This window comes from Sarcophilus harrisii, chromosome 3, assembly GCF_902635505.1.
Source record: "Sarcophilus harrisii chromosome 3, mSarHar1.11, whole genome shotgun sequence".
Classification (NCBI taxonomy): domain Eukaryota; kingdom Metazoa; phylum Chordata; class Mammalia; order Dasyuromorphia; family Dasyuridae; genus Sarcophilus; species Sarcophilus harrisii.
The window spans coordinates 545,834,992-545,858,888 of NC_045428.1; the positions used below are offsets into that span (position 1 = coordinate 545,834,992).

The 23,897-nt window shown below is 51.4% G+C and overlaps 1 protein-coding gene across 3 annotated transcripts in view; it reads left to right on the plus strand.

Moving 5' to 3' along the window:
• KCNQ4 (potassium voltage-gated channel subfamily Q member 4) overlaps nucleotides 1–23,132 on the plus strand; it is a 74,724-nt gene extending 51,592 nt beyond the window's left edge. Inside the window, exons 7-15 of one of the 3 annotated variants that reach the window (XM_031962249.1) lie at nucleotides 212–307; nucleotides 4,250–4,338; nucleotides 7,722–7,766; nucleotides 11,567–11,623; nucleotides 16,880–17,109; nucleotides 18,336–18,435; nucleotides 19,695–19,826; nucleotides 20,353–20,494; nucleotides 20,971–23,132. In XM_031962249.1, coding sequence (XP_031818109.1) covers nucleotides 212–307; nucleotides 4,250–4,338; nucleotides 7,722–7,766; nucleotides 11,567–11,623; nucleotides 16,880–17,109; nucleotides 18,336–18,435; nucleotides 19,695–19,826; nucleotides 20,353–20,494; nucleotides 20,971–21,189 — 1,110 coding nt within the window. In that variant the 3' untranslated portion in view covers nucleotides 21,190–23,132. Of the gene's footprint in view, nucleotides 1–211; nucleotides 308–4,249; nucleotides 4,339–6,595; nucleotides 6,758–7,721; nucleotides 7,767–11,566; nucleotides 11,624–16,879; nucleotides 17,110–18,335; nucleotides 18,436–19,694; nucleotides 19,827–20,352; nucleotides 20,495–20,970 lie in introns of all 3 variants that reach the window. The other 2 variants (XM_003765423.3, XM_031962250.1) reach the window with 2 other exon arrangements.
• Nucleotides 23,133–23,897: the final 765 nt, after the last annotated feature.

Genomic DNA, 23,897 nt, shown 5'->3' on the forward strand with positions numbered 1-23,897 from the left:
ACTGGGTGGTACTAGGTGTCAGTGCATGGAGACTAGACACAAATGTCCTTTCTCCGATTCCTGGGACAACCCAAGGAGGTCCCCTCCTTTGGAATGAAAATGCTGGAGCCTTGGTTTCTGAAGACCTTTCAAGGCTATTAGGAATCAGAGTGACCTGGCCTGACCTCATCTGCCCCCCTTGACCCTGACATGCAGACTTTACCCCTAACAGGGCATCCTGGGCTCCGGCTTTGCTCTAAAGGTTCAGGAACAGCATCGCCAGAAGCACTTTGAGAAGCGCAGGATGCCAGCAGCCAACCTCATCCAGGTAAGTTCATTGATTAAAGCACTGATTAAACTTACCTGATAAACAGCAGACACTGTTAGGTGTTGAGGATATTAAAAAAATAAGGAAAGGAAGAGGGAAAGGAAGAGAGAAGGAGGAGGAAAAGGGAGGAAAAGAAAGGAAGAGAGAAAGAAGAAAGAAATAGGAAGGACAGAGGAAGGAAAGAAGAATGAAAAGTAAAGAGAAAGAAATAGGAAGGAAATGGAAGAAGGAGAAGGAAAGAAAGAAAGGATGGAAGGAGAGAAAAAGGGAGGAGGGAGGAAGGGAAGGGAGGAAATAAAGAAGGGAAGGAAGGAAGGAAAAAGGAAGGAGGGAGGAAGGAAAGGAAAGGAAAAGGGGAAAAAGAAAAGAAAAAAGGAAGAGGAAGGCAAGAAAGGAAGGAAGAAAGAAAGAAAGAAAGAAAGAAAGAAAGAAAAAGGAAAGAAAAAGAAAGAAAGGAAGGAAGGAAGGAAGAAGGAAAAGAAGAAAGGAAGAAAGGAAGGAAGAAGGAAAAGAAGAAAGGAAGAAAGGAAAAGGAAGGGAAAGAAGGAGGGAGAGAAAGAAGAAAAAAGTCCTTGCTTTCAAAGAATTTGGGTTTCTTGAGGGGAGGTAGCATACACCCAGAGAGATAAATCCAAAATATATTGACTAAATATAGCCTAATCTAGGAAGAGAAGGAATGACACCTGGGGGATTTAGGAATAGTCTCCTCTAGGAGGTGGCAATTGAAGGGAGTCAGGGTTTGTGGTAAGAGAAGGGGAAGAGGGAGAGCATCTCAAGAGTGGGTCAGGCTTGGGGTACAGCCCATGCAGTCATAGAGGTAGCATGTGAGTGGGTTCACTTGATTGAGTTCTTGACTTGGGACTCAGGAAAGCCTGAGTTCAAATTCAGTCTTTGGACACCTACTAGCTGTGTGTCCTTATCCAGATTACTTTACCTCTCTGGACCTCTGTATCTTCATCAATACAATGAAGGGATTAGACTTGATGGCCTCAAAGGCCCCTTTCAACTCTAAATCTATAATCCTATGAAGTAAAATGTCATGTTCAGAGAACAGTAATTAGAACAATTTGATGGAAACGGAGCATATAAGTTTAATTAGCCTGTAAAGATGGATGAGAGACAGATTGTGAAGTTCTTTAAATGCCAAACAAGGAAATTTTATATTTTATTTTAGAGGCAAAAGGGAGCCATCAAAGCTTCTTGAGTAAAGGGGGAAAAAACCAGTCAAAAATGAGTTTGAGGAGTATTAATTTTAATGAATTGGAGTGGAGAGAGGCTGGCATCAGGGAAATAAATTAGGTTGCTATTGCAACAAAGGCAATGGGGTCTCCAACTAAAGTGGTGGTCATGGGGGCAGAAAGGAGATGAGTGCAGGAAAATGGTGAAGAAGCTGAACAGATGGAGTAGGGCAGTAGTGAGGTAGAGCGAATACTCAGAGGTGGCTCTTAGACTGAACCTTGACAGGAAAATGATGCTGCCCTGGACAGATATCGGAGAGCTGAGAGAGAGTTCTGCTCTAGACATAGTGAGCGTGAGATGCCTGTGGGACCTCTAGGGAGACATCTGGGACGTGATGATGGGAGAAAATGCAAATTTGGGACTGGTCTGTGTGGAGATTCTAGGAGTATTCACGGGAGTTGATGAGATTGCTGAGAGGAGGAATATTGAGAAGGTCTGGTGTATGTCCACATGGAAGAAATGGGAAATGCAGAGGAAGCTGAGAAGGGGAGGTCAGATAGGTAGGAGGAGAACCAGGAGATAGCACAAAAACCCAGGCAGGAGAACGTTTATGAAGGAAGGTGGTGATCACCAGCACTGAATGCTGCAGCCAAAGAATGGAGGACTTAGTGATGGAGGTAGTGGGTAGGGAGCAGTGCTGGCTTTCTGGTGCGTTTGGTACCACCCTATTCAGTGCCCATCTGATGCCCATTCCAGGTGACCTGTTTGAGAAGCTCCAGGCCCAGGGGCACAAACTGAGGATAAGTAGAGGGGAACTGCATTAAACATTTTTATTGCTATCTTTTGTTTTTATATCATCTTTGTTTCCAAATATATCTTTCCTCCTGCCCCTCCCAATCAAGCCATCCCTTTTAATAAGGAATAAAAAAAAGAGAGGAGAAAAAGAACAGGAGCTGTGTTTCAGTCCAAGGTCCTGAAGACCAGGACCTGGGGGAAGAGAGGAAAACTGGAACACTATGTCAGCCAATCCAACATCTCTAGATGAGGCACTGGTGGAGACAGCCGCTGGGGAGGGATGCTGTGTTTATGGGAATGCAGTAGGAGGGGAGCTATGTGATGGAGTAAAAAGCTACCTAGATTTGGAGTTAGAGATCTTGGGTTTGAATTGACTCTTTCACTTGCTAACTTGGGTGTCCTTGCAAAGTTCTTTCCCCTCTCAGGACCTCAATTTCCCCATCTGTATAAGGAGGCTGGATTATATGATCTCTGAAGTCCCTTTTTGGCTCTGAATTCCCTGGAGTTGGATACCGGGACGCCCTAATCTCAGCTTTGGGGAGGTCCCTCTCTCCTCTCTGAACCCCCCTCCTCTGCCAGCTTGGGCTCTATGCCCAGAAGGAGCCACTGGGGTGACTGCCTCCTCCACCTGATTCCCTGTTACCACCATCCTTCACCCCGGAGCAAATGGCCCGGACATCCTTGGCAAGGCCTTTGGCTGACCACCCCCCCCTCCATTTAGCACCTCTTATCTCCCTTCCTCAGAGTCTCCCCACTTCCTCCCGCACACAATGGCCTCCTCATCCCTGTCCCCATCCCTGTGGGGACATTGATTTAGGCTGCTGGTATAAACTCTGGCTGAGACAGCTGGCATTGTGGTTCCCCCATAATTAATGAGTGGCTTCCAAAGCCTCTGCCCGCCATAGAAACATACCCATCCTGGGAGGCAGGCTCAGGCGAGGTGGGTGAGCTCTCAAGGACAAGGGAGAGCCAAGGCAGCTGTGAAGGGCGGCTTCTGGGGTGCCCCAGGCCCCTGTCCGCCATCCCCCAGAGGGTCCCTCCTCTCTTATTCCTTCACTTTGGTTTCCCCCACCATTTTCACATAGATTCTTCCTTTAATGTAGCCTCCAGCATGGTGTAGTGGAAATAATAACGCTAGCAGACGTGTGTGTGTGTCTGTGTATCTCACAAAGCACGTTGCATCCACGAGGGCTCCCCTGGGGATCTGGCCCAGAAGCCTGGCTTTGCTACCTGCCCCTTGTAGGGTCTTGAACATGCTACATTGTGGGGGCTACACTGGCTTCTCCGTGAAACAAAGGCACCGGACTATGTGACTCCTAAAGCTCACGTTCCTTCTCCTCTGCCCTCCCCAACCTCCCCTTCCCCAGTTCCTGCGGCCTCCCAACCTCATGCCATCTGTAATCCTCTCCCCAGGAAGGGATGCTGACTGCTTCCATCTTTCCCCGGCCAGTTCTGCATCTCTTTTCAATCTGGGACCTTTGGTCTAGCGCCCTCTGGTGGCAATTCATGACCACTGCAAGAAGCGTGTGATGGTCTGACTAGGTTTGGATTGGATTTAGAGCAAAAATTTGGATTAAAAGATAGTAGATTTGGAGTTGAAAGGGGTTCTGGAGGTCATTCAGTCCATCCTCCCCCTGATTTTTCAGAACAAGAATCTTCAGGCCCAGAAAGACTAAGTGAATTCTTCACGGTTGCCCAGGAAGTAAGTGATAGACTCGGGATCTGAACTAAGGTCCAGATCCAACATTTTTCCACTACACTGTTTTGCTTCCTTTATTCAAGCCCTATGATTTCACAGAGGAGGAAGCTGAGGGCCAGAAAAAGGAAATAATTTCCCCAGAGTTTCTTTGTTTAGGTACTGGAGCTGGGACTCAAGTCTACGTCTCCTGACTCCAGGTCCAGTGCTTGAACCTCTATCCCCAGAATTGAGGGGTGGGTAAGGTGAGATGAATGCCTTGTTCCCATTAGGCTGCATGGCGCCTCTACTCCACTGACACAAGCCGAGCCTACCTGACAGCCACCTGGTACTACTACGACAGTATCCTACCATCCTTCAGGTAGGCTCCTCGGGGGCCCACCCTGGGGGGAGGAGGAGGAGGTTGGGCTGGTGGGAGATAGAATCTACCAGATTCTGAGCACCAGCTGCCTAAAGGATGCTTGGGTCTTAGTCTGGGATGGAGGAGGTGATTGGGGCAGGGACCAGAGATCTGAGAATGGGGTGGGACAGGAGCAGTCAGTAACTGGATCTTCTAGGGAGTGGGGAAAAACACACATTGGCTGATGGGTCAGGCTATCAAGTGGTTGATCATGAGATATGAGCCTCAGTTTCCTCATCCGTAAGATGAAACTAATAGTTTTTATACTCTCACTTCACAGTTTTGTTACAAGGACAGTTCAGGTTTTATAAACCTTATACCTTTATAAATCTTAGAAGAGAAACTTATTATTATTGTTAAAATGATTAATGTGAGCATTATTCAGCAGGGTTTTCTGGGAATCTGTATTCCCCCAGTCCCAGGTGTCTCCTTGACCATACCTGGATGTCTTCTGAGTCAGGGACACACCTTAGGAAAAGGAGAGACCACTGGCACTGGGCTAGGTGGATCCAGAGCCCAATGCCTGAGTGTTGCCCATGTGGGCAGAGGCAGAAATGCTTTATGTCCAGCTCTGGGGGGCCAGCAATTAAGGATCTGTCCCTTAAGCCAAGCAGCTGTCGCCTTCTATGGCAAGTGAAAGGGACAGAGGACCAGTGCTGGAGGGAGTAACTGGGGGCATGCGCTAGCTTAAGCTTGTTCCGGGAGACTGGAGAGCAGGAAACTTGCATGTAAATGGATGTCTGGGGCAAAGGATGGGGTACTCTGCCAGCTCGCTCAATTCTGTGCCCCAGCTGAGAGGGGTTCAGAGATTGCTCTGTTCCCTGCCACCAGCCCACGCCTACATTTGGTGGGCAGCCCTGGGGGGAAGGGGTGCCTCCAGCTGCTGAGGGGTTAACTTGTGTCCACTCGGGAGGAGGGTTTGGAGGGGGTGGCTATTAATAGCACAGTCGAGGTGGCAGGAAGTGCCCCAGGGTTGGGGGAGCTGCCCGGTCCCTGGGGCCCCGGGATGGAGCCTGTGCCCCCGGGGCATCACTCAGTCCCACGGGTGCAGAGCTATTAGGGGGAGGATGCTGAGCTCAGCGATCCCCCCCCCTTCTCCCCCTCCATCCTGCTCACCGCTTTTCCGCCTACTTAGCTCCTCAGCTCCTTGGTGGAAGACCAGCTGCTGGGTCCCGCCTCCTCCACACCTGGTTTCCCCCCCTCCCTTCCCTGCTTCCCTGAAGCCTCCCTGATGGGGCCACTCTGAAAGGAAGCAAGAGAAAAGATAAGAGGAGAGAAGAAAGACTGGAGGGGGCTGTCTCCGTGTCTGCTGCAAAGTTCCTCCCCTCCCTCTTGAGAGGCTGGCCAGGAGACCCCTTTTATCCACAGCCTGCCCCCGAAGGGGCCGGGTTGTTTGGGGCCAATGAGGGACACTTCCCCTTGGAGGGGCTGGTGCCTTAAGGGGAAATCAGCATATGGGGGAGTCTACTGGTCACTACCGGGTGGAGTAGTAAGAAAAAGCTATGACCTTGTCACGGTGTGACCTTGATCGAGTCACTTTACATGAGTTCTGAGTTCCTCCTGATAACTGATCCCTTAATTTGACTGAAGGTGGGCTAGGGGTGGGGGTGGGAAGGGCAGGGCAGTGGCTCAGCAGGGACAGAATAACCTGTTAGCTCCTTTCTGAACAGGTGACTCCTCCTATCTGAGGAGCTAACAAACCCCTTTAGCTTCTGGATAATGATAATCCTTTAGTTTCTAGGGGAAACTCCCTAATTCTGAAGGAATCATCCCTTAATTCCTGGAGGGAACACTTCTTACCCCCTGCAGTGATCACCCCTCAATTCCTTCAGGGATTGCCCTCAGATATAATCTTAATTCACTTATTACCCAGCATTCATTAGGAGCCTGCTACGTGTCAGGAAGTATGGTGGGTGCTGGGGGTACAAGTATAAGAGCGAGGGCTTCCTGGACACAGAGGACTTCAGGGGGTGGGCAGGGCCTGAGAACTCCCTCACTCTAGTTTCCTGTGGGGGACTGAGTCCTGGAGCTTGTCAGGAGAGGGGGCAAATGGCCTCCCAGAGACCCTGCTGGTCCCCAGGGCACACCCTGGGGAGGAGGGGGAAATGGCCCTCTTGGCCCTGGCTCCTGGAGAGAGAGAAGGCCGGAACTTGCCTCCACCTCCTCCCCACTCCAGTAACTGCTCCCATTTTGTATCTGCATCCCACCTGCCCCACAGAGAACTGGTAATATTATTTGAGCATGTGCGGCGGGCCCGTAATGGGGGCCTGTGGCCCGTGGAGGTGCGGAGGCCGCCCGCACCCGCTGGAGCGCCCACCCGATATCAGACCTTCGCCACCTGCCACCGGCCGGGCAGCGCCTCCTATTGCCCTGGCGAAAGGTAGGGGCCCCGCAACAGGGCCGGCTCCCTCCTCTTCCTCCTCTCCTCCGTCCTCTCTCACTCTGGCTTGCTCTCTCCTTGCTGGGCATCGGTCCTCTCTGGCCATGCTCCCATAGTGCCTTCTCCAGCAGGCATGTGCCAGCCTCCCTGCCAGGTAAGGCGGATGGGCATCGGAGGGGGTGGCACAGGACTCAGGTCTCTGGCACCTCCGGCAGTGTGCCCGGCGATGAAGGAGAACATCCTGGAACAGGATCCAGTCTTGGTGCAGGAGGAGCCGGGGGCCCAGCATCGGGGTGGGAGGGGGTGGGGGCTCTGTCCAGGATGCCCCGGCACAAGCTCTAGAGTTGGAATCAGGGGGCCCCAGGTTGAGCCCGTGTTTGACTATTGGAAGGTTCTTCCTCTGGCCCAACTCCAGCAGCAGGTCTTGCTGAAATAATGATAATTATGGACATTTACACAGTGTTAGGAAGTTTGCAAAGCACTGGGTCCCTGCAGGAGAGCTGGGGTGGCTGGAGTCAGGATGAGGAAAGGTCTCTGGCTCTGAATCCTGGTCAGCTACGCAATAACTGGGTCTTAGGCAAGTCATCCATACGCCTCACTTTGTCCTGTGTGGAATGTGGGGTTTCCTCCAGTGAGGGGGAACCCAGGGAGTCCGGCCCTACTTCCCGGTAATGGCGGCTCTCCCCTTCTCTGGGCAGCTGCATGACTTAGGGGTCCCCAAGACCCCTCCGGCCACCAGAACCTTGTACTGGGTGGGGGTGCTTACTGATAGAGAAGGGCTCCTGGGTTCACTTGGGCACCTCCTGGAGAAAACCCCTCCATTGTCTCCTCGTCCCTTGTGACTTTTCCACCACCCACCTCACCACTCATGCCATTGTCATCTGTGTCTCTCTTTCTCTCCACCTTCAACCCCTTCCCCACCTCCTTCCCCCCGGAATCTCCCCCTCCCATTCCTCCTGGGAAGTTGGAGAGAGGAGGAGGCCGCTGGCCACAAGTGCTTACGGCTCAGGTAATCTTCAGTTGGCAGATGGGGAGACAGCGCTTGTGACACCTGCAAGCCCTGACCCTCCGGGGCATGGGGGGGAGGGGGAAGGGGGACACGGCCTGCGGCTCTATCCAGGGTGCTGTGGGGGGAAATGAGCCCCGCACTAGTGATCTGGAGAAAGAGGTTTGAGTTTTGAAAAGTGGTACATGACAGGGCAGCTAGTTGGTAAGTGGAGCCAGGAGAATCTGAGTTCAAATCTAGCCTCAGACACTAGCTAGCTGTGGGACCCCATACAAGTCACCTTGTCCCAATTACCTCAAAAAAGAAAAGAAAAATGACACAGGAGAAAGAGCACTGGATGCTAGAGCCAGAAGACTTGGTGCAAATCCCACCTGTGGTGGTGGGTTTTTTTGTTTAGGTAATTGGGGTTAAGTTGACTTGCCCAGAGTCACACAGCCAGGAATGTTAAGTGTCTGAGATCAGATTTGAACTCAGGTCCTCCTGACTTCAGGGCTGGTGCTCTCTCCACTGCACCATCCAGCTGTTCCTTGGTAGTGGTTTTTTAATTGTGTGACCCTGGACAAGCGATTTAACTCTCCTTTCTCAGTTGCTTCTTCTGTAAAATGAAGAGTTTGGACTAAATGACTTCTGAGGTCCCTCCCAGCTCTAGATGCAGGGCCCTGACGTCCTTTCTCTTCTCTGAATTTCAGTTTCTTCTGTAAAATGAAGGGCAGACAGTGCAGTTGATAGAGCCACGGCTGGGGGTCAGGAGGCTTAGCTTTATTCGGTCCTTGTTCTGTCACTGACCCACTGACCCCTCTGAGCCGCAGCTTTCTGTTAAATGAGAGAACTGAACTCCCGATTTGTTAAGTTTGCCTGGAACGGTGGCTCTCTGACACGCTCCCAAAGCTTAGATTCCCCAGTCTTTGATGGGAGATGTGTGGAGGCTTGGGACAGTGGCCCTCTTCCCCCCTCCTGCCATCCCTCTGGCCTCTCCCCATAGAGCACCTGTGACCTTGATCCCCTAAGCTGTCTCCTTGAGGGTGAGTATGAGTTTGTACGGATGTGGGGCCAGCCTTTGCCTCCCTGAGAGTGGGCTCTGCGACTCAGAACTACGACTCTTCTGCTTTTGTGTGTAATCCCACGGAAAGCTCGATTTGGAGCTTACACCGCTCCCTTTCTCCCCTCCTGTCTTTGGCTCCAGGGGTACGATCTCCCAGTTTTCCTTTTGAGCCAGAGGTCTCTGGCGGGGGTGGGAGAAGGAGTGACCCCTCCTTCCTTCCCCATCCCTCAGTATGTCTTTGGGACCCTGAACCAGAGGAATGGTCATCTTCCCTTGGACTCTTTTTGTGTCTGCATCTTCAAAGAAGCAAAACTTGAGCTAAAGAGAATTAATGGTAGATTTCCAGGCAGATGGGAGGAAGGCTTGGGGGGAAGGGGACCTTTCTTCTATTCCTGAAATCCAATATGATCTCTTCCATTACTTTCACTCTTTCCTCCATCCCCATTTTGTCTCCATTTGATTGTTTCCTCTTAACATTCATTCTCATTCCCCAAAACCTCCTTGCAAATGTCTATCAGGATCTGCCTCCCTGAGGCCCAGAGTTTCTTGTTTTTAAACCTGATAGGGGACAGAGGGTAGTACTCCCTGTAGTCTTTTTCCATCAGCTGTGTGTCCTTGAAAAAACTGCTTAACTTTCCTGGGCCTTTGCCTCCCAAAAGGAATGGCAGAACCGTGCGGGGTGGGGCATGCTGGGGGCTGGAGACAGGGTGAGCTAGGGAAGGGTACCTCTGCTGTTCCTTGTCCGGGTAGGCACCGGTGGGGGTGAAGGAGGGAATGGTGGGAATCACCCCTATTGAGTGGATAAAATGGATTATTCCAGGCTTGGTTTTCTGCTCCTATGTAGGGCACCGGGAACTCAGCTAGTCCCCCGGGAATCACCAGGAGTACTTAACCCTTCCCTCTTCTTACCTAAGAAGCTCTCTTTGAGGGGGGTAAGGGGGACTTAGGGGAACCTGGGATGGGCATATGGACGACACCTAAAATGAGAGTACCGGCACCCTGGATGGGGAGTGGGGAAGGGGCCTAAGATTAGGGATCTGAAGGAATCAAGAGGCAGGGGATTTAGGCAGACCTAGGATGTGGTTATTGGGACAGAATATGGGGGGAACCCGGGGTTTGAGTCTCATGACAGCCCCAAGATGAAGAGATGGAAGGGCCAGGATCAGCAAATTTAGGGCATCTGGGGGATACCAAGGGTGGTATCCCCCACCTCTTGGCCATGCTCCAACTTCTGCTCAGAGAGAACTGGGCCATGGGGCATGGAGGTTGGGAACAGTAGCTGCAGTGGGAAAGAAGCCATGTCAACTCTGGTCTAGTTTCTGCCCATCTGTCCCCTAGCTGCCATGTGGGCACATTGGGGCTGACACACGCCCGGCAGAATCCCATCTCTCTCCTCTCTCCCTATCCCCATTAGCCTGAGAATTAGACCTCAGCCTCAAACCCCCCCCCCCAAAAAAAAAGAAAGTCTCTAAAGCCTGGGCCCCCTTGGGGAACTATCAGCGACCTTCTCACTCATCTGCTTCAGAGTCAAAGGTCTTTCTCAGGCTGAGTTGGATATAGCCAGAAACCTTTGAAAGGGGTGCAGGGATGGGAACTGTTCAAGCAAAGCAGAATAGAAAACAGGGAGGGTTACTAGGGTCAATGGGAGATTCAAGAAATGATTCCTAGGACCTCCCAGCAGAGGAGACCGCAGGCGCCTCTCCCTCAATTCCTGTCTCCACAACTGTGTCTTTCCCACAGCTTAAGAATGGCCACATCAGAGCCAGCTCTGCCTGGGGAGCCGGGGACCATGTAGGTAGCATTGCCCAGATGGAGTGCCATGGAGAAAGGCGTGGAGGCACCCGCGTCCTCTTGGCCATCCCAAGGGATCTTGGCCCCAAGCTGGATTCCAAAGTCACTTAGAAACAACCCCCACTGGCAGAAAGGGTAATTAAGCCCCAGTGCTCACCTCAAGCTCAAAGACCTCAGAGGTGGCCTTTGGATGTCATTCCCATAAGACTCCATGCCCATTTGTGTGTCTGTCTCCGTGTGTGTCTGTCCACCCTCCCGGAGTTGAGAAGGAGGCACGGTGCAGTGAGAGGGCTGGGCGAGAACAATCCAGGGCAGCCCAGCTCTCATGGTCATCGGAAAGCCCTTAGCACACACCTGGCACGTAGTAGGTGCTATGTAAATGGTGACGATTATTATTATTTGATGGTCACTGGTGTGAGAGTTCAGGGAGAAAGACTCATCTAACTACTCTCCTACCATGGGAACAGACGCTGACATTGGCACCTGGCTCTGAGGTCCTGACATTTAATTAGTCACTACATCAGCATGCATTATGTGCCAGGGTCCAGGCTAGATGTTGGGGACACAGGACCAAAAGTACCTGCTCACAGGGTGCCCGCCTTCCACATGCCCCCGGGGGAGTGGAAACCAGGGCCCTTGCAAGGGAGAGTTTCTGGCTTCTTCTGCAAGGATCACGGGGTTTGGCCCAGGAGAGGAGAGCCCAGGAGAGGAACCTCTTCCTGCTCCTCACGGGCTGATCTGCCAGGAGCTGGGCTCACGCTGCCTGGTGAGGCTGCAGATGTGGATCTTCCCCTGCGCCGGTAGCCCCTGGGTCCGTTCCTTCTCTGGCCAGAGCGGCGGACACTGATGCCCCGGACGCTCAGGCTCCTCTTTCAGGGAGCACCAACCCCAAGCTGGGGCCGTGCCCATACATAACCCTTGCTTTCCCGCCCCACTAACCTCTACTCGTGTCTCATTCTCAACTTTCCAGCCAAATGTTTAGTAATAAACGGAGTTTCTTTCGGATCCACGCCAGCTGGAGACCGAGGTACCGGCGCCTGGCCTGCCTCCTGTCCCCGGCCTCCTGCCCAGATGGGAGCATGGGAGCCGGGGACCCCCAAACAGGGCATGGGGTGCATGCTGCCTGCCCCCCTTCCCTGGCCCGGCATGCCTGATGGCACCAGGGGAATAGCCTGTGTTGCTCCTCTTGGAGCAGGGACAGGGGTGTGGTTCTGCCTTGCATTGGGACGCCATTGGGAATATCCAGATGGATATTCCATAGCTTTAGGAACAAAAGTGCTCAGGGACCCCACCCCAAGCCTTCTGCCAGCCCTGTAGGGTCTCTCCAGGTATTATGACCTAGTGGGAAGCACAGCATTAGACCTAGATCCAAGACTGGGACTATGACTGAGTCACTGTAACCTTGAACAAGTTACTTTATATCTCTGAGTCCATCTCCTCGTCTGGAAGATAGTCTTCAAGGGCACCACTTCCAAGTCTTACACTTTGATGATATTCAATGGGGAAAAACCCTGAATGGGAAGCCCAGAGGGCTGGGTTCAAGGCCAGTTCTGCTCCAGACCTACTGGGTGACTTAGAGCAGGTCCCTCTCCATTCTGGCACTCACCGTATGCAAAAGAGGTTTGAAGGGGCTGATCTCTAAGGGTCTGTCCAGCCCGGTTGTTCTCAGTCTAGGAGCCTAGGATTCCTGAGTTTGTTCCCATCCTTTGCCCACAGCCCCAGTGTAAATGGGGCGGCATTGTGACTGGGGAGAGAGTGCTTCATGAAGCTCAGAGTGGGATGTCTTCTTCAAAGACGTCACCTGGATCTAGATCCCTGGAATGATACAAAGGAAAGGGAACCTCTCCCTTGCTTTATTTTCCTTGATCCTAATGGGCCAAGTCTTCATTTTGGACCAGTCTAGAGAGGCTATTGCCCGATCTCCCAACATTATCATGCCCCAGAAAGGCAAAAAACTTTCAGTGTGCCAGGAGAATGACCTCTCTAGAGCAAATATTCCTTTCTGCGACTGCTGCTCTCCCAATTTCTACCCCCCACCCCCATTTGTTGAGACTCTAGTGCCCTTTACAGTAACCCCAGTGAAACAAACCCCAGGGAACAAGAACATTCTCTAGCTGAAGGAGGTCCATCTTTCCCATGATGCTTTTTGGAGCTAAAATCTAAGAAGAAATGAGGCACGGAGTCAGAGCTTGAAATAACTTTTGAAATTTCTCCAAACTGGGATATTGAGGCTTTCCAATAACAAGGTTACACAGGAAGAATTTAGGGTTTAGCCCCAAGTTAATTAGGTAGGCTACTCATTTTCCCTTAGGGAATTTCTCTTTTCCCTTTATTTTAAATATAACTTGAATGTTTTCTGGAAAGTCAGAGGCATCTACACTAAATGCTTTGAGGGTGGAGTCCCTCTGCATTAGGGTTTTGTTCCATACCCTGTACTTTTCCAAGTATGTTCCATACCCCCATTCTCCAAGGATGATGGGCAAGGCAGGCACCTTGGGATCAATCAGAAATGGCAACCCATGAAGCATGTCAAGATTCTGGGACTGAAGATCCTGGGTTCTAGGTACTGGTCTCAGCATGAATTATGGGACTCTAGGTTCTGGAATTTTGAGGTCCCTATTTCTAAATTATCTTCATTTCAGCATGATTCACAAAGTTCTACACTCTTGGGCTCTGTTGTAATGGGTTCTGGATTCTTCCTCTCTCTTTCAACACTACCTAAAGAGTTCTAGACTTTGGGACTTTGAGATCCGGGCTTTCCTAATATCAGCATGACCCATTGTGGGTTTCTAAGTTTTGAGATTTTTGAGAACCTGGGTTCTAGATTCTCTTAATCTCATCTTAGAACCTCACCTCCCAGCTCTGGGAGAAGCTAAACTTCAGCATCCCCTGTGTCCTCCAGCTCAAGAGAAGAGGTGAGTCCCCTCTACCTTCTGGTTGCACAGGTGCTTGGGCAGGAGGAGAGGGGGCTGCTTGTCAGCATGTGAGAAATCTTGTAAAATGAACAGAACTGAGCAAAGTTTGAGGCATGCACTAGCTTCCAAATTTTACCCTACCCCTGCCTCAAGGGATGCTCTGAAGTACCTTGGGAAACCTGCCTGAGCATGCTAGTTGAGATGAGTTAGATGCCCCCCCATTCGTCTCCTTCCCTCTGCCTCTCTCCCCTTCCTATCCTCTGGAGTCCCGCCTAAAAGAACTACAGGTCCAGGGACCCCAACCCCTCCTGACTCCAGGGATGTCCCAGATCATCCCGGCTGCCTTCTCGAAGGTGCCCCTGGTTTCAGTCTTTGCCTCTCACAACCCATCTGGCCCTCAAATTATGGCTTCAGGAATGGGATTTACAAGATGGGGGAACCTCTTTCTTCCCCAGACCCTTGCCCCTGAAACCAGTGCCTGTCCCTGCCCTCCCACAAACCCAGGAGCATCCTTGAGGGGCCTCCTCAGCCGTCCTCCTCTCAGGTCCACTTCTCAAAGTTTTGCTCTTTGCTTCTAATTCTCTGACTGACCTTGACTTCGGCGTGACCTCAGTCCAGTTCTCACAGTACACTTGGTGCAGGACACCCTGGAAGTGTGTGCCCCAGGATTGTGATAGGAAGTGCCCAGGATTGGGTGTCTGGTGCTATACTCTCTCACTCTCTGTCTGTGTGAACTTGGGCAAATCCCCTCCCCTGACCCTCAGTTTCCTCAGTTGTAAAATGGAAAGATTGTACTAGATGACCTCAAAAGTCCCTTTCAGCTCTAGCTCTTTGGCCCAACTTCTAGCCTCCCAGACCATAAGCTGCTCTCTGGGCAGAGGAGGAACAAGCTTGTGATGGGAGCTGGAGTGTGCTTATGAAGGCCAAGCCTACAAAAACAGTCAGATGGTGGCCAGAGCAGCTGGTTTTTTGGACACTCACTTTTTCATTCCAACAAGCCATGGAATAGCCAATGCCTGGAAAATAGGATTTATGTAGTGGCTCCTACTCCAGGTGTCCCAGACAAGATGGTTGACAACCTCTCACTCCTTTGGGAGGCATGGAAAGCCCACTAAGGGAAGTCCCAGTATTTTTGCTCCCTCTTCCCGACAACAAAGCACTCTGGGGATACTGCTTATCTCTGGAGCCAGGAGAATTTGAAGGTGCTCATCCTTCCTCATGCACTTGGTTTCCTGGAAATAGATTCTGCCCAATTCAGGACAAATACCTTCTTTGGAAAGCTTCAAACCCCCTCTATTCAGAGGTGCTCGAGAAAATACTGCCCCCAATTTACCAAGATGGACCCCTTCCAATACCCACCTTTGATTGAATCACTAAAATACATATTAGAATTTAATCTTATTCTTCTTATTTACTTAATGTAATGCCTCATGAAGCAAAGAAGGAAAATCTATCTTAAGAATAAGCCACACCTATGTGTCAATAGGTCAATAAGCATTTATTTTGGGCCTACTATGTGCCAGGCATTGTTAGGTGCTGGGGATGCAGGGACAAAATGAAATGGTTCCTGCCTTCCCAGAGCTTACAGTCTATCGAGGGATTCTAAAATGAGATTAGGAGAATCTAGAAGGCATGTTCTCAACACCCTCCTTGTATGACCTTTCCCTGTGGCTTGTGTCTGTGCTCCATTCTCCAGGCCTTCCTCCAGGATGGGGGACTGGGAGACTGACAGCTCTCCTCTTGGTCTCCCAGTTCCTCCTGGCAAGGTTTGTCTCCATCCATCCAGATCGAGGGAATAGCCTGAATGTTGTAGAATTTTTCACGGGGTCAGAATCACAGCTGGAAGGGACCTTGGTGGTGGTCTAGTACCCATACTGACAAGTGATCATCCATCCTTTGCTTGAGTTCCTCCCGTGATGGGGACGGGACTCACTGGTGACTGAAGCAGTGAGGGCTACTTTGGGACAGCTCTGTCTGTTAAGAAGTTTCCCCTAAACCTTCCTTTCTGTCTTTTACATCTGTCTTTTTACATGCCCTCTGTGGCCATGCACAATTTTTGACCTCCATTCTCTTGTGGAGATAGCTGCTTGATAAAAGACAGAATGAAGATCCTGAAGCACAAACTATATATCACACACACACACTCACATAATTTAGACACAGACACTCACCTATACTATCAACAGCTATCTGAATACCCAGGCCCAAGATGGCTGTATATACATACCCATATGTGTGTATATGTGTATATACATATTCATAAGCCCTATACATACTCACACAGGTGAACACAAACATGTGTATGATAGGTAGTATACTAGAGACCTTGAGGAGAAATCACTCTAGATTTTCTTTTTTTAGTAGGGAGAGAACTCCAAACATTCATGCTCCTTTCCCCCATTTCCCAGACAGTCAAAGAACTTCCCCCAGTCCTCTTCTCCCAGTAGCGGATGGAAGCCTGGTTCACAGGTCTATCTCTAGTCATTCTTCCTGATGATCAAAGTGGGACCAGGCTGGGATTAGTTCTCCCCTAGTTTTCTTGAGGTCTGAGCACATTCCTGCTGACCTTCTCCTAATTCTGTCTTTGGAGTGTACATCTGCCTCTCTGTCTTTCTTGCCTGGGTTTCCACCAAACTGATCTCCACTGTGCCCACCTGTCTCTTTCCACATTTTTCACTCTTGTCTGTCTGGGCAAAGGTGTGTATGGGGGGATAATCAAGTGAAATGGAGTCCTGATTTAGTTTCTTCCAGGTCTACCTCCCCAATGTCCTTAATTCCGCCTTCTAATATCCCCAAATTTCTGCCTCTAATCTCCATTGCCTACCTTGAGAATGCTCAGTTCTCATCTCTAATCTCCCTCATTCCAAATTTCAACCCCCCAATTCTCTTTCCCACTTTCCCCCATCCCTATATCAAATCTCACTTTTAGTCTCCCCAGTTTTTACTTCTAATGAGTTCCTCACATTTCCCACCTCCAGTTATGCCTCTAGTTGCCCCCATTCCCATCTTCAGTCTCCCTAATTCATGTTTCCAAACCCTTCTAGTCTTTCCACCACCATCTCCACCTGTAGTCTACAATATCCCATTTCTACCTTAAATCTTCCTAATTCCCACCACCAGGCTCTTTAATTCCTTGCCAATCTCCCCCATTCCCACCTTCCCACCAATGTCCTCTTAAGATTCCTATTTTTAACTTTCCTAAGGGCATGGATCAGTTTTGTCCACCCTGGCCTTAAGAGGCTACCTCTGTGCCCTGACCAAATCCCTACATTCCCCTCTGTGACAGGCGAGGGAGGCGAGCCGTTCTTTTCTCTCTTCCTGATCTTTGTTTTTCCTCCCTCCTTCCTTCCTTGACCCCTGTGTCCCAGCACTAAGATGGGCATCAAGGACCGTATCCGAATGAACAGCGCTCAGCGCCAATGCGGAAGAACTAAGCAGCACCTGGCCCCCCCACCCCGAACCTCCCCGGGAAGTGAGAGTGAGAATCTGAGTGTGGGAGAGCCCACCAGCCCCACAAAGGTCCAGAAGAGCTGGAGCTTCAATGATCGGACCCGTTTCCGGGCATCGCTGAGGCTCAAGACCCGGGCATCGGCGGAGGGTGAGTTCAAATGGCCAGCTGGTGCCCTCACTGGAGATCTCACTGGCTCAGAGGTCTCAATACCAATGATTTAACTTGCCTTCCAGCCTGTGACTCCTGGAACCCAAATCTCCTCAGAGCAAGAGAAGCAAGAATTGGGAGGGTTCTTCTAGCAATATTTGGCTATGTGGCTTGATTGCCTTTTCTGAAAAAGGAGGGGTTGCAGGAGATTATCTCTAAGGGCATTCCAGTTCAGATTGTCTGTGATTTTTTTTTTCTTTTTTTGTCTGAGACAATTGGGGTTAAGTGACTTGCCCAGGGTCACACAGCTAGGATGTTGTGATTTTTTGATTTATCTGCTCAATTCTCTATTATCTGCATGCTTGGTAGATAACACTAGTTGGTTTAAAAAAAAAAAAAAGCCTGATTTAAAAAAAAAAAAGCCATTTTGCCTATAGAAAGTATTTTTGTTCTGAGTGTGTGAAGTCCCTCCTTCTAGAAGTTCACAATATTTTGTGACCTTGAAGGCTCTTTACTGAAGTGAGAGAAAATGTAAAACGATTGGACATCCCCTTGTTGGCCTGTCCTGTCCTGATGCATTGAATTTGTTCCTCATTGTTTGCTGGGAATGAGGGACAGCATCACCTCTCAGATTCACAAATGGCACCAGTCTCCTCTCCATCAGGTTGCCTGCTATTTGTTCCAAACTTTCCATAAGGAATAAGGAAGGAATGCTCATAGTAGAGCATAAGAGTGAAGGGTGAACGCATTAATCTTCTTTAAATTTGTTTAATAATTTTCATTTTTCTTACCTGCTTTCTTCAATAAATCCTTCCCTCCTCTTTTCAGATAATCATCTCTTATAATAATAAGCAAGAGAGGGGGGCTATTGAAACTAGCCAACGCATCCACAGAAGGTCTGCAGACTTCCAAGTTCTAAAAACCCACATCTACAAAGAAGTTGGGTGGGGGAAGCTCCTTTCTTTCTGATGGCTTCATTAAATTGTGATGTTGCCATAGAACAACGGCATTGAATGCCATACCCAATCCCTTTTTCCTTCTCTCTAAAATGAGGTGGAGTGGCAGGGATAGGGAAACTCCTGGGCAGTTCCTGGTGAGATCAAGAAAGAATTGGGAGGGATCTTCTAGCAATATTTGGCTATATGGCTTGATTGCCTTTTCTGAAAAAGGAGGCTGTGGAAGCCTCCAAAGGAGGAGGACTTGACAGGTTACTGCTGTCTCAACAGAGGGCCCCTCTGAAGATGTGACGGAGGAGAAGGGTTACCAGTGTGAGCTCACCGTGGATGATGTAATACCTGCCATCAAGACGGTGATCCGGTCTGTCCGGTGAGTGTCACCCTACAGCACCCTGTTCTAGGAGGTCCGGGTTCTATTAGCTCCAATACTAGCAGTACTCCAGTATTGCCTTCTTGCTGGCCTTGGGGGGACTTGCTGGGGGGTGAGGCTGCATCTGGGCTCATAGCAGCCCTTGGAGCCAGGCTCTGTGACTCAGGAACTTCTGGACAGTGGAAGGGGACGCTACCATCTGACTCTTGAAACCAAAAGTGGTGAATTAGGGACTCAACTGATTTTCTTCTCCCTGTCATAGTTGTACTGTTAGCCCAGTCTCATCTTTTATCTCAGATCACAAATCATCCTATTTCTCTGTCTTGCCTCTCCACAGCCATGTTTTTGTCTCTTCTTCTTGTTCTCCTCCTCTTTCTCCTCCTCCTCCTCCTCCTCCTCCTCCTCCTCCTTCTTCTCTCATCATTAATATACAAATCATACCTATCCCTGGATAACATTATATACACACTGACTCCTTTTATCTGTGGGACTTTGCGCAAAGCCACCATGGGGAAAGGGGAATGAAGTGAGAGAGGAGAAATATGGAGAGAAGAGCTAGCCTATGATGGAAAATAAAAAGAATTCTGGATTTGGAGACAGGAGATCTAGTTTCAAATCCTGTCTTTGTATTTACTTACTATATGCCTTTTAAAAAATGTACTTTTTCTTTGCCTCGGTTTCCCCATCTGTAAAAGGAGGGAATTATTCCAGATCTCAAAGATCCTATCTAACTCTAGCTGTGATGATCCTATAGATGAGATTAAAGAAACCTGCTGTCTGCATTAAGGGGTTCACAATTTAGCAAAATAGGATATAAGCATAAAGAAAACAATTTACAAGTCCTAGTTTTGTGACTCTAGTCAAGTGACTTTCCCTTTATTGTCATTTTCCTCATCTGTATGGTCTCTATGGTCCCTGCCAGCTCTATATCAGAGAGAGAGAGAATATCATTTGGGTTAGGAGAGCACAGAGGAAGGAGAGTCACTGTGGATTAGGAGTAATCAGAGAAGTCTTCCAGGAGGAGATGAGCTGGAAGTTAGGTCTGGGAGGATGAGAAGGCCTGAGCTGGGAGGAGTGAGAAGGGCCAAAGTCCAGGCAAGAGGTGTTGAGGGCTATCTTGAGTACTAGGACTAGGAGGGGAGCTTGGGGAGATTGCTTCTGCACCCTGCTTTGTGGCTTCTCTGCTCACTTGAAACCCTGAGTCTAGGGTTCCCCAGGGAGCCCTGACACTCAGGCCCTGCTCCTGCCCATCCCCACAGGATCCTGAAATTCCTGGTAGCCAAGAGGAAGTTCAAGGAGACTCTCAGGCCCTATGATGTGAAGGATGTTATTGAACAGTACTCAGCTGGCCACCTCGACATGCTGGGCAGGATCAAGAGTCTGCAGACCCGGTGGGTGTCGCTTACTCTCTTAGGGAATCCTCCTACTTGGCCTTCTAGAAGCCTCTCCCCACCCCTCCTGCACCATTCCACCTGAAGCAGGAGAAGTCTTCTTGACAATGACAGAGTGCTTAGCTGAGAGCCAGCCAGATCTGAATCCAAGACACTTACTTTTGATGTGACCTTTTATTTCATTTTTATTATTTCATTATTTAACTTTTTATTTCATTTAGCTTTTTTAGCCCTCAGTTTCCTACGGCTCAAGCAAAAAAGGGCTTTGTAGACTTTAAGGAGCTATAGAAACGTCATCTATTATTATTCCCAGCCTAAACCCACTCAACTCTGACGCCTCTCATCTGGGCTCCAAGGTTGGGGCTGTCCCTTCTGCTTCACCCCGGGGGTTCCCTCAGTTTAGGGCTGGGTCTGATCCGGTTGTTTGCACCTGGGAGAAGGAGGGGTCCCTGGGAAGGGAATCCCCAGGTGCCCCTCGTTCTTCCCGGTCCTCCTCTCACTCCTTAACGGGCTTCTCCCTCCTCAGTGTGGACCAGATCGTGGGCCGGGGCAGTGGGGATCGGGGAGACCGCAAGTCCCGCGAGAAGGTAGAAAAGGCTCCCTCGGATTCTGGAGAAGCCGGGGACGAGATCAGCATGCTGGGCCGCGTGGTTAAGGTGGAGAAGCAGGTGAGAAGGGAGGGGGCGCCAGTCACGGGGTCTCCTCCCGGCGGTGGGGGGCCCAGTCTCGGGCTGGGGGAGCAGGACAAAGTCCGGTCCCCGGAGCGAGGCACCTTCCGGCCCAGAGACCTGTCCAGGTTGGTGACGCGTCCCAGGTAAGCCAACGGTCGTCCCGGGACTCAGTGTTCCCTTGGATGAGCCCTAAACTCGCCTTCCCACAGCCACGGGACAGATAATCCTCCTCCAACCTCGGGCACTCGCGGTTCGGCGCCCGCCCCTCGCTAAATCCCACCTCATCGAGCCTCGCCCTCAGCTAAGTCCGCCTCCAACCAGGTTCCGCTTTGTGGTGGCTGAACTGCCCCCCCACTTAAATCTCCCCAACTGAATTCTACCAATGAGAACCCCGCCCCGTGCGTCTCTGGCCCCTCCCCGCTCCCAGGTGCGGTCGGGGTCAGCCCCGCTCCAGCGAGTCCGTCCCCTGGCAGGTGCAGTCCATCGAGCACAAGCTGGACCTGCTGCTGGGTTTCTACTCCCGGTGCCTGCGGGCGGGAGCGGCGTCATCTGCCAGCCTGGGCACCGTGCAGGTGCCCCTCTTCGACCCGGACATCACGTCGGACTACCACAGTCCCGCGGACGCCGAGGACATCTCTGTGTCCGCGCAGACGCTCAGCATCTCTCGATCGGCCAGCGCCAACATGGACTGAGGGAGGCTCCCCACGACCCAAGGATGGCACCTGGACTGGCACCCGGCCTGGCACGGGCCCAGTGGCCCCAGGCTCACCTGCCTGTCTGCCTGCTGCCCTCCCACCATCCGATCTTACTTGAACAGGCCTTCCTTCCTGAGACTCTTCTAGCACGGAACTACTGAGCTGCCAGGATGGGGGAGGCCCCCACAGCAGGCATCTCGTGGGCCCCAGGGGCCCCAGGCTGGGCAACCTCCCTCAACCTTCGTTCCCTAACTCCAGATGCCCGGCCCACCTCGGGTCCCGTAGCCAGGCAGACGGGCCCTGCCAGCTTTGCCAAGGGGGCCCTTGAGACAATGGAGGGCTGTCCCAGGGCCTGTGACTCTAGTGCCTGCTGAGGAGCTGAGGGGCGAGCCCTTCCTCCCTTCCCCTCCCAACAGCCACGTGGCACCACAGGCTCCCCAGACGCCTCGGTCCCAGAGCCGGGATCGCTCTAACAGCTATGCAAGACTGGTTCTCTCACACACCCCTCCCTGGAGGGGTGAGTTTTGGGGAAGGCCCCGGCACTGTCAGGAATGCTGACACCCTTTCCCACTCCCCTGGGGTCCTCTGCAGGTCCCACCTCAAAGCACAGTGATCCCACCCCAGCGGGTGGGCACCATATATGCAATCCACATTAAATATGCAACTTTCCGGGCTGGACAGGGTCCCTTGGGGGCCATACTCCCAGCCCAAGCTGGTCTCAGGCTGCCTCCCCAAGCTCTGTCCAGCCCCCCCGGGCTGGGGCCTGGGGTACTTGCTAGCATGGCCAGGGCCTCTCTTCCCCACTGGGGCACAAGGACGGTTGGGGGCCTTATGGGCTGAGCCTTAGCCCTTCACCTCTCTTCCAGGACCCTCTTCAAGGGCAGTCAGCTCCCCAGTTGTCAGGGGAAGAGCAGCCCCTCCCCAAACAAAAACAAAAACACACATTGATTCCCTTCCCATCCACGGTTTCTTCTAGGAACCCCAGTGATGGACAATTTGAAAATGTGGTTGTTTGCTGTCCCAGGGAAGTACCTCCCTGAGCCCCGAAGGGGCAGGGAGGGAGAAAACTGAATGGAACCTACCTGATCCATAGTACCCCTACAGCTGGTCCCCGTTTGTCAGGTTTGAAGACGAGCCGTCTCCTTTCTGACCAGGATACTATTTTCTTAAGAAACTGTTTCTGCTAGTATCCTCTGTGCCCCTAACCCCAGAGTAGGGGGACAGCTTGGCCCAAGGACCCCGGCAAGAGGGTGGGCAGCTCAGAGGGAGCAGCCTGAAGCCCCCACCCAGAGAGCGGCTCATCGACCACACACTCCCACTCTGAACGCAAGAAAGCTCCCCCAGGGTCCACCCCCCAGCTGCCACCACCACTCTGGCATGTGCCCATTCTCTGGCCCCGGAGCCTTCTTGGAAACATAACTTCATAGATCTCCCCTACCACACACATGTGCCCTACAGAAGGGCGAGGGGACGAAGGGAGACAGGGTCCCCCTCCCTCCCCGAGGAGGGCAGCGCCTGGTGCCTGCCCTGTGCCAGGGAAGGACTTTGCATCTCACATCCAGGGGCCCTGCATGCACCCCTGCTTGGGCTGGGGGGGGGATATGGCTCCCCTCCCTTGCTGCACTCTCCCTCCCACCTCCGCATGCCCTCTGCATGTGGTGCTGACCTTCGCACCAGGAGCCTGCCCACCTCCGGCCCTTCCGTGCCCTCCTCTGCACTGACCCCAAGAGATCCTCCTTTGACCCAGAGATGGAGCTGAGGCTGAGACCCTCTGACCAAATGAGAGCCCAGACTAGTCCCCCCCCCCGACTCCCCACCGCGATCGAGGTTCCCCCACCAACCTGGTTCTCGGACATGCAAGTACCTCACTTTGTTAACTTCATTAACTTATTGGTTTCATTAAAGTTTTCAGTAGAAGGTGGTTGGCCTTGATTCTGTTAATTGGTTGGGGGAGGGAGGGATCAGGGATGGTGGTCCTGTGCTCAGGCTTTCAGGGGGAGCAGGGAAAGCCCGACAGTGAAGGCCGGGATTGGGGTGGAGACATCGCCTCAAAGTCTCTTAGGGCTGGAAGAGAGCCCATTTCACAGATGAAGAAACTGAGGTCCAAGAAACATTCCTAGGCAGCACGTGGAAAATAGGTCTGGAAAGGTCATGTGAGTGGCTGGGCCAGGGTTCAAACCTTCTGAGTCTAAAGCTCGTGCTCTTTCCCTTACCTTCTATGGCTTCCTACCTGTGTCCTGTACTTACGTCCCCAAAGAGCTAGTATGTGCAGAGATTAGACTTTTGTTTGACCCCAAAAGGCAAAACTAGCACTGAGCTGGGGGTGGGAGGTGGAGGTGGGAGAGAGACTGATTGTTTGATGTGGCTAAATGCTGTGTAACCTCTTTCTATTTCTCGGTTTTCTGAGGTTGCATCAAAAGTTCCTTCCCAGCTCTACTGCTCAAGAACGTTTATTTTTTATTTTTTTTTTTGGTCCCCTTCTGGATCTGATAATTCTATGCTCTGAGGGCCCTCCCAGTTCTGACCTCCTGGGTTCTAAGGACCCTCCCAGCTCTGACCTCCTGGGTTCTAAGGGCCCTCCCAGCTCTGACATCCTGGGTTCTACGGGTCCTCCCAACTCTGTGGTCTAAGGGCCTTTTGGCCTTGATCTATGAGTCCTTCCCCTCTTCCCTCTATTATCATTCCTCTTGAACATAGTGTCTCTA